Source organism: Ambystoma mexicanum, chromosome 8 (genome assembly GCF_040938575.1).
Source record: "Ambystoma mexicanum isolate Mex_15411 chromosome 8, UKY_AmexF1_1, whole genome shotgun sequence".
NCBI classification, from domain to species: domain Eukaryota; kingdom Metazoa; phylum Chordata; class Amphibia; order Caudata; family Ambystomatidae; genus Ambystoma; species Ambystoma mexicanum.
Genome location: NC_090929.1, coordinates 1,505,588,646 through 1,505,602,230, shown reverse-complemented (window position 1 = coordinate 1,505,602,230; position 13,585 = coordinate 1,505,588,646). Strand labels below are relative to the sequence as shown.

General features: G+C 44.4%; 1 protein-coding gene across 3 annotated transcripts in view; it reads left to right on the top strand.

The window, feature by feature from the left end:
* NT5C2 (5'-nucleotidase, cytosolic II) overlaps positions 1-13,585 on the top strand; it is a 957,242-nt gene that overhangs the window by 814,660 nt on the left and 128,997 nt on the right. For all 3 annotated transcript variants that reach the window (XM_069611695.1, XM_069611694.1, XM_069611696.1), the window contains one exon: positions 5,004-5,064. In XM_069611695.1, coding sequence (XP_069467796.1) covers positions 5,004-5,064 — 61 coding nt within the window. The remainder of the gene's footprint in view (positions 1-5,003; positions 5,065-13,585) is intronic.

The window sequence follows — 13,585 nt, the reverse complement described above, 5'->3', positions numbered from 1 at the left end:
GTTTTGGAGACTTCTTGAGAAATATCATGACTGGAATGACGGCAGCTTGTCTCAAATGAAATTCCAGTAGGACCACGGTCAAACTGGTTTCTCACTGCCCCAATCCTTTTTGTAACCTTCAGTGGACTACATGAATTGTCCCCCTTCACTACCTGAGCCCACTGTTGGCAATCTTTGGCTTAATTCTGAACTGTGATTTGTCACTTGCTGCATAAATTAGGAAAGATGGTAGTCCCAGTTTCTTTGTGCGTGACCAGGTTCTCAGTCTGACCCGGTCAAAGGTTGGGGGGGCTTCAGACCACTCTGATTGGGATAGGTAGCATGTCAGGGCAGCACCAAGCCAGACCTTCCCCAGAGCATGTGTTGGTAAGTTGACTGGGGACCTCTGTCCCAATCTCCCTGATGTGTGTGGAGCCACGTATGTAAATAGGTGCCTATTTCCTTTCTCGGACACAAAATGTATCCACCTCAGTCCTGGCCAGGTCTTCCTCTTTAATTGTTCAGGATTATAGCAACCAGCATGCACCAGACCACACAGGAACCTGGGATGGATCCGGATCCCATGGAGCAACACAGCATAAAGAACTAGAACTAAAATTACCACAATCCACCTGGGTCCAAAAAACCAGACCGGGCCCAGAAAAAGAGAAAAGCACTGGTTGCTCTGTTGCAAATATACTAGGTTTTGCCATGCAGAAACCAAATGAGAAGTCCAACACCCACCTGAAGGTCTCCAGAATTCTTACAGGGAAACAGCTAAGTGTCTAAACTGGTACCACCTGGGAAAAGTAGACTAGTAGAAGAAACCAGGAACCCCTTCCAAATACCTGTTTGAGCAGTGAAGGAGGTGTACAGAGGGCAAACAATGCAAGAGATCATATGGCAGGCAGGATAACGTGACTGAAAATGAGGCGGAGCTAAAGGCCTAGGTGGGAAATTCCAGCCCACAATGAGAGGAGTTAAGATTGACTTAGAAGGAAATTGGCAGAGGGAAGTAGATGATTAAATCATCCAATGGGAGCAGAAGGATCCTTCTAGAGAGGAAGGGGATGGAATTAGCAAGCCAGCAGTCAGTTGGCAGTGAGTCACCTCGCTGTAGAGAATCTGTACAGTGCTAAGGGCTGTTGAGAGTTGGGAGCATGGGCTAGGCAGGTGAGTGTTGCATACAATGAAGAGAGAAAGGATACAGGGACCACCCCTAGATTTGAAGCCCATATTGCCCCTTTTTTGTATATATTTGTATAATAAAAGTTGCACCTGTATTTACATGGTCACGTGGATCATTGAAACATTTTTCCCAAGTGGTGTCAAAATGGGATAGTTTAGGTCCCGCTACAGAGAAAGCCCACAAGTGTGCACAGAGATAATGGGGTAAACACCAATAGTCCCGCAGACCACCCTTTGGATTACCTTACGAAATGCTCAAGATGAGAGGGAAGGGTCCACACATCTTAACCCAGTAGACAGTGAGAATGTTTTCCTCGACACAGAAGATGTAGTACCAAAGGTTTTAGCATCAAAGCACCAAAGCAGACTTTCTGCCCTACATACCAGAGTGACACTGAGAGCAAACAAGAACTACAGTGTCAGTAGAGATTCCTTACCTAGAAGAATAAGCCAAGCCGACTGAACCAAGAACTACTGGATCATCTCTAGAGAATAGAGGGTGTGGTGAACCTGTCCTGGGTCTGGAGCAATACATGAATAGCCCAAAGGGAAAGTTGGACAAGGAATAAGAGGGTGGGTGGGCAAAAAGAAAGGATGGAGTTATATGATGGTCATGGGTCTGATCCTATTGGGCGGGGTCTGTGAACCCTTCTCAGTCTGGGGCATGCAGCCTGTTGGGGCAACACCAGAGCTAGACCTACCCCAGAAGATGTGTGGTGAATTTGAGGTGACCTTTGTGGAGCCTCATACGTACATTGTTGCCTCTTTGATCTGATACTTATCGTCTTTAATCTTTTTGGTGGTTCACAAGAGGCATGGCATTTAGAGCAGCCTGTTGTATGAACACAATACACAGGGACTACAATGACCAGCATGTACTAGACTCCTCAGAAACATGTAATGAATTGGTTGATCCCAGGAAGCAGAACAACATAAAGAACCAGCACCTGGGACTACAAGTAACTTGGTGCAGCGGAAAAGACCCAGCCGGGACAAGGGGAAATGCTAGTTGCCCTGTTGAAAATGGATTAGGCTTACCCAATGAGGAGCCAAATGAGAAACCCAACACCTACAACAGGGGGTTATCCAGAATCACTACAGGAGAACAGTTTGGCGGCAAAACTGGAGACCAGAGAATGCTCCCACAAACCCATTTGAATAGTGGAATTGTTTACTCTGTTACCCTCCTGGATCAAGTAAGTGACCACATGACAGGCTAGAAGGAAATGGAGACTAAAAAAGGGGGCATGGTTAAGCACTGTTGCGAAGACTTTCTGCAGAAATTCCAGCCCACAAGCTGAGGAGTTGGGATTAGTTTAGAAAAAGAGTTGCCCAGTGAAGCAGCTGACTCAAGTATCCAATAGGAGAAGATGGAACGTTCTAGAAAGGAAGGGGAAGGCTATCCGAAGCCAGCAGTCAGTTGGCAGAGAGTGTTACGAAAGATTTCTCTTTTAGGCAACTTTCCCTCTATATTCTATGAACCCCCAAACCTTTAGCTTTTGTGTCCTGCAGAGAGGTGAAGCTCAACTTCACTGGCCTTTTACCCATTTGTTATGGGGAAACGGACTAGTCCTTCAGAATGTCTGTACTGGGAAACTACGTTTCCCTTTTGTCTTCTGACATGTTACCTGTTTGGAAGATGCTATGTGCAATATGAAAAAGTTACCCAATGTAGTGCAATAGGGATTCTTTTGTATCACCCTAGGTTTACACAGAAGAGAATTTCGGTTACTTTTAAATGTGCCTAAAGACAAGCATTTAGCAGCAGTTAAATTTTTTACATTTTTGCTATATTTTTAGTTGACTCATTCACATTCCTTATGTTTGGCTACTAACTATGACTAGTGTCCCAAGATGGCCATGCCACAAGCTTTTTTGCTTGTTTGGCTGTTTTGTTTTTTGGCTATCTTCCCGCCTTTTCAGGTTAGGAATTCCCTTTCATGGGCATGCATTTACCCAGGAAAGCTGCTCTTTTTGCGGGCTAGTGAATGCCATGTGTATGGGATCAGGAAGTGGGCTGGGACAGTTGATCCCAATCCACATACTAGTGCCAGTATGTCTAGTGTGCATGAATAAGTTGGCCCTACAGTGGTCCCTGATTTTAAACGTCTGTTGAAAAAGCTGCCCTAGAAGCTAGAAGAAGCATTTTAATTAACTGTAAATCCCTCTGAAAGACTTCTGGAACAATCTTCCCACTGACAGCAACATTTCCTAACTTTGTCCCATCTCCTAAAGGTACTTTGTGAACTTTCGGGAACCAGGCTTCATTCAACTTAGGGTTGGACTCATAAGGTTAGGGCTTCTATTCCTGTGGATTGGTTATACAATTGCCTAACTACTTAACTTTCCTTTCAGGTGTATGGTGAACAGTAGTCATTGCATCAAATAACTCTGACTGTATTTATGTTTTATATTTAGTGTTGTGTGATAGCATTACCTGTTTGATTAATTTTGGTGTGTTTTTGGGCCTACAATAAAGAGTCATTTTGTACGTACCTGTCTAAGTAGAATAATTGTGGATTTCTCAGTGTGTACTCATTGTGTGGACCCCTGGCTCCACTCACCTCACCTGGGACTTCACCTTCACCACTCGCTACGCTTACCTTGATTGGTTTGGCTAAACTCCCAGAGTTCCCCTGTTCACTATAACTAGGGTGGCCTCCTAAACTCTGTCCACCAGGCCAGATTTTAGAAATACATCTCAACAGTGAGGAGGGTGAAGGGTTGGTTGTGAGCACTATATAAATGCCAAATCAAAGCCATTACTAATCATTAATCTGGTCACTGAGCAATTAAGCTCTTCCTTTTCTCCACTAGTGTCAGACCTGTCCTAGCAGGTTTCATGCGACTACACCAAAATGACTCATACTCGTTGTCTGATCCATCTCCTTCTATTGCCAAAAAACTCTTATGGTACCAGATGCAATACTTGTGTGACTGAATAAAATGTTGCTACTCCACTGGCAATCTGCGTACTGGCTATGAAGAAGCAGCTGGTATTACCCCTGACACCAGTTAGCGAACTTGGCGATTAAGTCTTTATGTATGCAAACATTTTGCACCAAATGAAACTGTCATCCACGCTCTTGGTTATATTTCATAAATAGAATTCGTCATGTCAGTATTAATAAGCTGAGAAAGGTGTATCATTATTAAAGGCAATTTGTTTTGTATCTGGATGATGGGATGACAAAGATTGATGCAAATATGAAAGGTCTTAATGATGGGTCCCTTCAACTATTTAGCAAATGGAAGTAACCCGTGATCAACCGCTCCAAAAGTGTTGTGCAATTTATTAACCAAATAAACGCACGTGGACCTTGAAAGTGACAAAAGCAATACCAAAGCACTAGTTTGTCCCAAATCTTGATCATGGTTATACCCCTTCATGTAGCTGTCTCTTACATACATTGTTACTCTACCCTCTGTGTCTTGCATCGCCAGTGTAAAGCACCTACCCATCTGTTCTCAGATGGGCCCAGTCATTGCATTACAAAAATGGAAAGTATAATCGTGCCCAGTGGTTTGTGTTTAGCCTGTGGCCCTTCATCAGTACACCAGTAAATAGTATTTGCAAAAATGTGATGGGTTCATCTTCATGGTGGATGCTAATAGACATCTTACAATATTTATCTCAAAACATGTGCTGCATTTATAAGAAAGTAAAGCTGGTGAACCAGTCTATTTCTGCTGTACATCTCTTTACACTTGGCTTCTATTCACATATTTATAATCATGGCTTCTGTTTACTTGTTGTAGGCTCATCCCAACTGTTCATGTTGTGCGTTTGTCATGCGTTTTATTTTTTAAGTGAAAAATGTGTTTTCTTTCAACAGGCATTTAGACAGTAGCAGCAATGAACGTCCAGACATAAGCTCTATCCAACGTCGGATTAAGGTATTTCAAAGAGAAATAGCTGGATGTTAGGTGCCTAGTTTGTTCACCTAGACCTTAAACACTAATTGCATAAACCTATATTTTGGCACTTAATTGGGCCCATGTAAGAGTCGACCAGCTTGGACTTTATTTTTATCCGTACATAGTGTATGTGAAAAGAAATACATTATTACTTTTAGGTCCCAGGCTCTATCCTCCATATTGTTTGAACATCAGGACCAGAGCTATTTGCACCTCAAAATTACCTGTTCCCCCTTTAAATTTGAAGGTGCGCATGGACATGCATACACACCGCTAGTCCCGATCCCCTCTCTGCCCATAGCTGCCCTTTAGTCCTCTTTTCTTTGCTGGTTAGTGCGGACACCTTGCAACGTACAAGCACATTTATTTTCTTATTTCTCTCGCCTATTTGTCTTGATATTTCTTTGTGTGTTTTTGTTTGCACTCCTGTGCACCATTCCCCCAGCACATGTCAGTTTAGGTCAGGTTCTCTTGCTGTGCATCCTGAGAGTTCTGTTGGGTATCTGATCCCCACATGCTCTGCTTGGAGTATCTGGGCCCTAACCACCAGTAGGGTTCCTGCAAAGCCTGCGGTGCACAAACACCCAGGACCTTAAAGAACTGATTAGCCCAGTGGTGGGAAATATTTTCCAGTTTACTGCCGGATTATGTTAAGGACTCCACCCCCCGACCCCCTCTCCCAACCACCACTCAACAGGAAGTCAAAGGCAGAGCAGGTAAGTACTCCTCTGTGCCATGGCACCCAAGCAGGGGGACTCCTTTGGGAGCCCCATTGTTGGGAGGGGTTGCATAGATCCATGCACCAGAGACAGCCCTGATGTCCATACGGCTTGTACTGGCATACAGGTCAAGAGGCGATCTGGATCTCTTCCCAGGGCTGCTGATGCTCTAGTTCCAGGCCAAGAGGCTCTCTATCTCTGAAACTAGGTTCACACTCAAAGGGGTGCCTTTACCCAAACACTTCCGGGTCTCGGCCTAATGGCATCAAGACTTCGGGGCTCACCCTTGAGGTCTTCTCGAGTACCAGGCTTCGGCCTGAGCATTCCAAGCAACCTTCTTAGGGGTTCTGCACCAGATCTTATTTTCCCGTGTGATCCCTCCTCTACACACCAGCCTACCTACCACAAACATGGCAGCTCGGTGGATAAGCAGTACACCACACTCTGGTGAGTCAGGTGTTCCCTCCTCGGATGTATCCTCCCCTTCAGAGGTGGTGAAGGAGCGATACATCGGACCAGCACTTATTGGTTTACTGCCCATGACGCAGAGGCATGACCTCTACCCCAGGGGGGGGGGGGGATTGGTCGACGGAGGACACACTGTGGTGAAATACCTACTTCTCCTCTTCCAGTTCCCCCTATTACTTAGCTGAAGTTGCATCTGCAGCTTGCAAAGAGCAGTTCTGTGGCCACCATATAGGTCTAACGAGGTTCACATTAATGTATAATATTTTGACGGATCTAATTAGGGAAGAAATGGCACAGCCTCCCCAGCAACTGGCTGGTGGGTTTCACGTCCCCATATCTTCTGGCACCACTGCTTCGACTGCCTTCCCAAGCTCCAGCGACCCATTCCTCCTAGACCATCTCCCCCGAATAGCAATATTACAGCTCTACACATCCCTATATTGAAGCCTCATCATCATTTTCTAGGTTTTTCAGTGATGGGAATGCATTTTCACTACAGAGCCCTACTGTTTAGCCTCAGTTCAGCACTGCAGGTCTTTACCAAGATAATGAATGCATTGGCAGGTTTCTTGAGTACCAGAGGCCTACATGTTTACCCATACCTGCACGATTGGCTTGTCAGAAGCAGGTGTTGCTTTATATCCTATTCGACCTGGGTTTTTTGATGAACCTAAAGCAGTCTGAGCCATCGCCTATTCAGTCTTTAACCTTTATTGTGGGTCAGTCAACTACTTTTTGAGCAGGGGCCCAACCACATGTCCACTTGGTGGATTTAACATCTGTTGGGCTTCATTGCAACATTCTGATAGATCTGCTTGACCGGCTCCAGATGTGCCAGTTTCGACTTTACATAGCTGTGGGTTGGGACCAGGGGACAGGTGCCCAGTCTGACAGGGTGTCTATCCCTCTGGCTCTGAAGGGGAATCTGTACTCGAAGCGGGATGAGGGCATTGTGGTAACCGGGGTGCGTTTCACTCAGGCTCCCCCACTCTTTTGTAGTGACTACATACACCTCTCCAGAAGGCTGGTGGCTGGGGGCATCCTAGAAGAACACTCATCGTTCTGGCTGTGATCTCAGTCATACTTGAAAAGGCACATACAATTTCTGGCATTCAATGCCATGTTCTTGATGCTAAAAAACAATTCTTCCATTCATTCGAGAGTGTGATGCACAGACAGCGCCACATGGATGTTTTATATCAAAGTTGGAGGGACGTGGTTGCTGCCCATGTGTCCACTATCAGTCGAAATCTGGGAGTTGGTGATTGCTCAGGATATAGTTCTCTAGGCGGCGCCAACCCAGGAGAGCTCAACATGAATGCACATGATCTCAGCAAGTTGTGTAGTCAACTACTAATTTGCACTTCGCCAGAGTATGTTTCAGCAACTATTTGACCTTTTAACCCAGGAGTAGCCTGCTTTGCCACAGAACTCTACTCCAGGTTCCTGCTCTTTGCCCCTTAGAATGGCCTGGTGACAGGCTCCTTAGAAGATGTTTCCAAAAGATGTAGTTGCAGGATCCTATACACATTTGCTGTAATGACGCTCATTCATAGAGTAGTCAGCAGATCAGATCCCTAACCTTCAACCAGGGGATGCTGAATGATCTTAATGGCACTGCACTGCCTGACCAGTGTGGTTTTCAGACCTGAAGCAGCTGCGGGTTTCGGACTGATCCTATTGCATCCATTGCAGGCCATGTCTCAGCAGGGTAGGACTGTCCTTCACCCTGTGCTACTGTCTCTAGCATTATCAGCATGGTTCCAGAGGTGCTGATGTTGGCTTATCTGGGCCTATTTTAAGAACATTTGTTTTACTCAGCAAGCCAGAAAGGAGTTTTGTTTTTGTCTTTGGGTGACTATTAAGAGGGTAGATTCTCTTCAATGCTCACTAAATGTAGTATTTCTTTCAGCCCAGCTAGCACAATCAGGTAGTTGTCTGCTGTACTTGGTGGCTTTCAGAGCATACAGGAACATGACTTCTCCTGTCAATCCATTGCTGACTTAATCCATCTGTCCAGCGGCTGCACCCCACATGGGATTGGAAAGTGGTTCTCAAGGCATTTGAGACAAGGGCTTCAGTACTAAATTAGTTGATTTGAAAATACTCCTGCTACTTCCCCATACTTCAGTCGGCAGGGTCAGTTGACTGGGCCCTTGCTGCCTCCTTCACTGGTTCTGATAAGCTTAGGGTTGGGCTTTGCACACACCCATCCTTTCCTCCGAAAGTACTCTCTGTAATTCACATTTAACAGGAAATCCTACTGGCTTTTTCACAAATCTGCAATTAGAAGCAGACAGAGTATTGTACAGCTTAGATCTTTTCGAAGAGTGATGAAATTCTGTCACGCACAAAGAATTTTAGGAAGTCTGTTGTCTTTGGTGGGAGTTCACCCCCAAAATGAGTCTTTTCAAAGAGGCAGCAGGATTCCTCCTCGTTGGTGTGGCTAGTGTGTTGTAATTGGAAAGGGGGGAACGGTAGTGAGGCAAAATTACTCATTATAGTGATCACTTTAATCCTAGTGAGTAGTGCCCCATATACTACTCTAGTGCACAGTCCCCTGTCAATTCTTGACTTGTTGAAATGGGGAGATTGAAGGGCAGCGTTTAAGATGGAGCTAGCAATGCATTTGCACACTCGTGACTGCACCGACGCGACACACACAGCAGGAAAGGGGACTCTGAACTATGAGTACAGTAGTCACTATGTTGAGTAACTTTTCTTTAGTCATAGAAACTACTCAGAAAGTGGGAATAAAGCTAACATTTTTTGTTTGAAATAAACATTTTGGAAAGAAATACGTTAACATTTCATGTATTGAGGCTGCTAGAACTCATAAATTATGATGGTTATGCAGAAAGGACTGGTGCTGTATCCAGCTATATCGGGGAAATACACCAGCAATACAAAGTAGTTCGTTTTGTGTTTATTGCATGATTAGGACACATGACCTCAATGAAGCAAAGAATGGTCCCTATGAAGTTCTGCACCTATACTGCGTTACAATTCGTTTTTAATGTAAGAAGGTTGCTTTATAGCATCATATTCCCTGCCTTTCTTCATTCCTTTTAAAAGGCGAGTACGTACAGCAGCAATTTACTTGACTGATTTAATTTTTTGTTCAGTACGCGATTTCTTTTGATACTGGTTTGACTTGTTTGCCATTGCATCCCCTGTTCAGAAAAATGTTGTTGGGTCTGATTTTTGTATGTGTTTCTCTCTCTGTTGTTTTGGTGTGGTCGTAGGGTCTTTATGAATATTTTTTAGATGCAGGTTCTTTGTTAACTAAGCGAAAGGATGGCACAGTGGGGTCTCTGGTTGTCATGGACTGCACTCCACCTCCCCCAGGTATGATGACTAAAATATTAACATGGTAAATAAATGGTGTGTTGACTGCCCTAAATTACATTAGTGATGGATTGCTCTTCTGCAACAATGAAAGTCTGGGTAAATTAAACTTCTCAACCAGAGTTTACGCAGATCCAGCGACAGGCAATCTCACAAGCTCAGCAATGTAACTTTAACGAATATGATTGCATAACATTGTTTTAGCTCGTTTTGTGACTTTGCATATCTTAATTTCAGATTATTTTGTATTATTCATGTCAGATATGCAGTGCTCCTTGTAGCATTTGTTGTGAATTGTAGGTGTTTGCTTAATCGAGTGCGATGGAAACAAAATGGCGTGGACTTCCTCACATAAGACAACATCTAATGGCTTTGTTGTTCAAAGCACTTTTAGCTTCCTGGTATGAAAGATTTTCTTTTTGCTGCTTTCCTCCCGTACATTTCAATGGGCCCTTCCGTTTGCTATTGTCTACATCCTGACCAGAGTTTTTGGAGGTAAGTAAAGCCCCCATCTTTACTTCCCTTTCTTTTTGTTCACTTTTATGGGGAAAACGAATCCGTCTCTTTGACTCGGTATTGGGAGACTCTGTATCTTGGATTTTGTTAAACTGAACCCATCACCTTACTGTCAAGTGCGGTTGGGACACTTTGTGTTCCTATAACTTTTATTTTTGGAATGTTAGTGTTGCATACACAATGTGTCAAGGATGGGCTTTTGGCAGCAGATATTTTTCTACCAGATTTCTTTTTACTTTTCACACATGCACTTTTACATTCCCCTGCTTAGTACCATATACACTAAAATAGCTGTGCCACAAGATTTCGCCTGTCCTTTTGCCATTTTATGCATTGCTTTCTTCCTGCCCCCTTGAATCAGGAATTGCAATATATGGAAAGCCCTTTCCTGGGCAAAGCCCAGGCAAAATTGTGGTCTGTGTGTGTGGCCAGATGTGGGTACTGGGTCTATTTGGAGCCAGTCCACATCCAAGCCAATGTCTGTTGCTGGGCAGATACAGCGGCCAGACGATGTCCAGCTTGCTCACATAGCTCTCGATGCTATGCTATATGTACCTTCCTCGTTGCTTCCAATCTGTTTCATGTATCCACGATGGAGCACTTCTTCCTTCTTTGAGGCTGGTAATCTGAGTTCTGTTTCTATGCTGTTGTATGTGTACATTTGTCATATAGCTACTGATCTGTCATGATTTATGCTACAGAACCTACACCTCTCTCGTGGCTGCTGTAAAAATGTGTCTTGTGCCTATGCGTGAACCAAACTACACCTTTTGGGTACTGCTAATGTTTAGCATTTAAGGGATGTAGAGGGCTTCAAGGAAATTCCCATGCATATTTTAATCGCTGCCAGGGTTGTGCATAGGATTGAGGGGGAGGGAGACCATACGTTCTTAGATCCCTTTATTTCTTTGGTTTGTGATAAGAAGACCATGGTGTATGTGCACCATGGTCCCAAAAATCCCTTTATATGGCTCTGGTCTGCAGTGGGGTCATTGACTCTTTTTGCATTTTAAGTGACATAATGAAATTCAATAGTCGAATCTTCCACTGCTACAATACACACTTTGTTTTTTCATACTATAAAATGTGCTATTGTTTCATTGTGCATGTGTAACAGTCAATAACATAAGTCAGCGACCTTTGCATGTAGCCTCATTTTTCTGGGATCGACTGCCTTTATTTTAACTCACTTCTGTGAAATGAGGAAATAACCATAGTGTAAGTTTAAATATCTCATTAATAAGGACACACTTTTCGAACAATGCTGGATTAAAAACTCTGGGTTCAGATGTCCTCTGCTTATCTACAGTTTTAACCAACAAGGGAGCTTGGACCATCCATCTGTAACCTGAAAGTCCCCTGTGCTATAGTACTGTTACAGCCTTTTTTCCTTTGTCAGAAGTCCGTAAAGCTAGGGCACCAGAGTTTGGAAAATAATAGTGTTATTAAAGCACAATGTGTCAATGAAGCATGAGATTTGTATTTATAAATGACAATATCAATGTTATGTTTGGCCTCTACACCAAGCACGTTCTGTCGAGATCTATGTAGCTTGTAGTGCCCCAGTTTGAGTCCTAAACTCACTGCTGCTCCTTTCATCCCCCCAAGGTCAAAGTCCTATACAATTGGGAAATAGAGAAATCTTGTAATTAGTACCACATTTTATTTGGTTTTATTGCATATTAGGGTTTGGTTTGTTACACTTTGTACTCCTTTCTCTCTCCTCCTGTGAAAGCAGCATTGGCAAAAAACAAGTGCTAAAAGTGCATGGACATAACTTCCGGAGAAAGATCTTTTGTATTTTCTCTAGTTAACTTCATTTCAATACTTGGCCCCTCTAACACTCCAAACAAAATGTGACATTTGGAGCAAAAAGGAGTCCTGTTTATTTCCACTTAGCAGTATCTGAGCTGAAAGCAGTGCCTCATATATGACACAGCACCCTCCAAAGGGTTTCACATGCGGGTGCCCATTTCAAGTAGTGGCTTACAAAAAACGCATTGGAATCTGCTGAATTTAATTATGTGAGAACTTCTATACATTTAACCAGCATTTCAGTGCTGTAAAACTGTGATTTTCCTCGCACACTCCTTCTTTCAATGCCCAAGTCCAGGAGAGACCGTCTGTCCTCCAGTTTGCCAAGCATTGATGCATCTCGAGGACACTTGTTTGCTGCTTACCAGCTTGGGCTTCTCCCTGAATTTCCAGAAGTCCTACACAACTCCAACACAGAGGGCCAACTTCATTGGAGCAGTACTGGACATGTGGCTGGGGAAGTCCATCTGGTGGGGATGAGGATGGGTTGGAGGATACCCTGAGCAGGCAGGGATCAGACTCTGACAAGTGGCAGATTTGCCCCAGGTCCTTGCCGAGATCTTCAACCTTTGGGGCGCCCCTGTGGTGGGCCTATTTGTGACGAGTGCCAACTCAAAGTGCAGACATTAATGCTCGAGGGAATTTCCCCCTCGAGAGGCTCTAGGGGATGCCTTCTTGGTGAAGTAGACCTTTGAACTCCACTATGCGCTTACACACAGTTCCAATCACTCCGTTGGTTCTCAGGAGGTTGAAGAACTTTCAAGCTTGCCTCACCCTACTTGCATCAGACTGAGCGTGGAGGACATGCTACCAAAACTTCTGGAGCTGCCCATTTTCCCACCTCTGTGCCTTCCTCGGAGAGCAGATCTATTGTCCCCGTTGGAAGGCTGTTTGCATCATTCAATCCCGCAGTTTGTCTCCATGTGCGACTCTTGAGAGGCAAAGGTATGATGGCTGGGACATGGCAGATGCCGTCTTAGCAGTGTTGCTGGCTGTACGCAGGTCCTCTGAGGTCCACCTACGCTTGTGGATGGAGAAGGTTTGTGGTGTAGCTAATGGGGTGCAGACTCTGTTGTGCCCCAGCTGAGTGTTCTTGGAGTTTTTGTTGTCCCTGCCCATGCAGGGTTTGCAGGTGGTCACAATTAAAGAGTACCTGGCCTCTTTTTCTCTGTTTAAGAGACTGTCAAACCAGGCTTCTTTCTTTTCGATTCCTGTAGTTGCCCAGTTTCTTAGGGGGCTTTTGAATGCACTTGCTCCAGTTCATTTTGTGGTGCCAGGTGGGAGGTCAATGTGGTCCTTTCTTTCTTGATGGTGGCACCGTTTGAGCCTTTACACTTCATGTCTGTCAGGCTTCTTACTTTGAAGACTGTGTTCCTGGTGGCAATCACATTGTTCTGGTGTGTGTGAGATGCAGGCACTGTCTTCTAAGGCCCTATAAAGAGAAAGTCACGCTAAGGGTTAGACCAGCTTTTTTGTATTCATACTGATTTGGGAGTTCCACATTAGCTGGAGTAATACATTGCCTTTTTCCCCCACCACCTCATCCATCCAAGGATGAGGAGAGGCTCCAAATAGATTGGATCCAAAGTGGGCATTGAGTTATTATATGGCCAGAACTGCAACATCTAGCATGG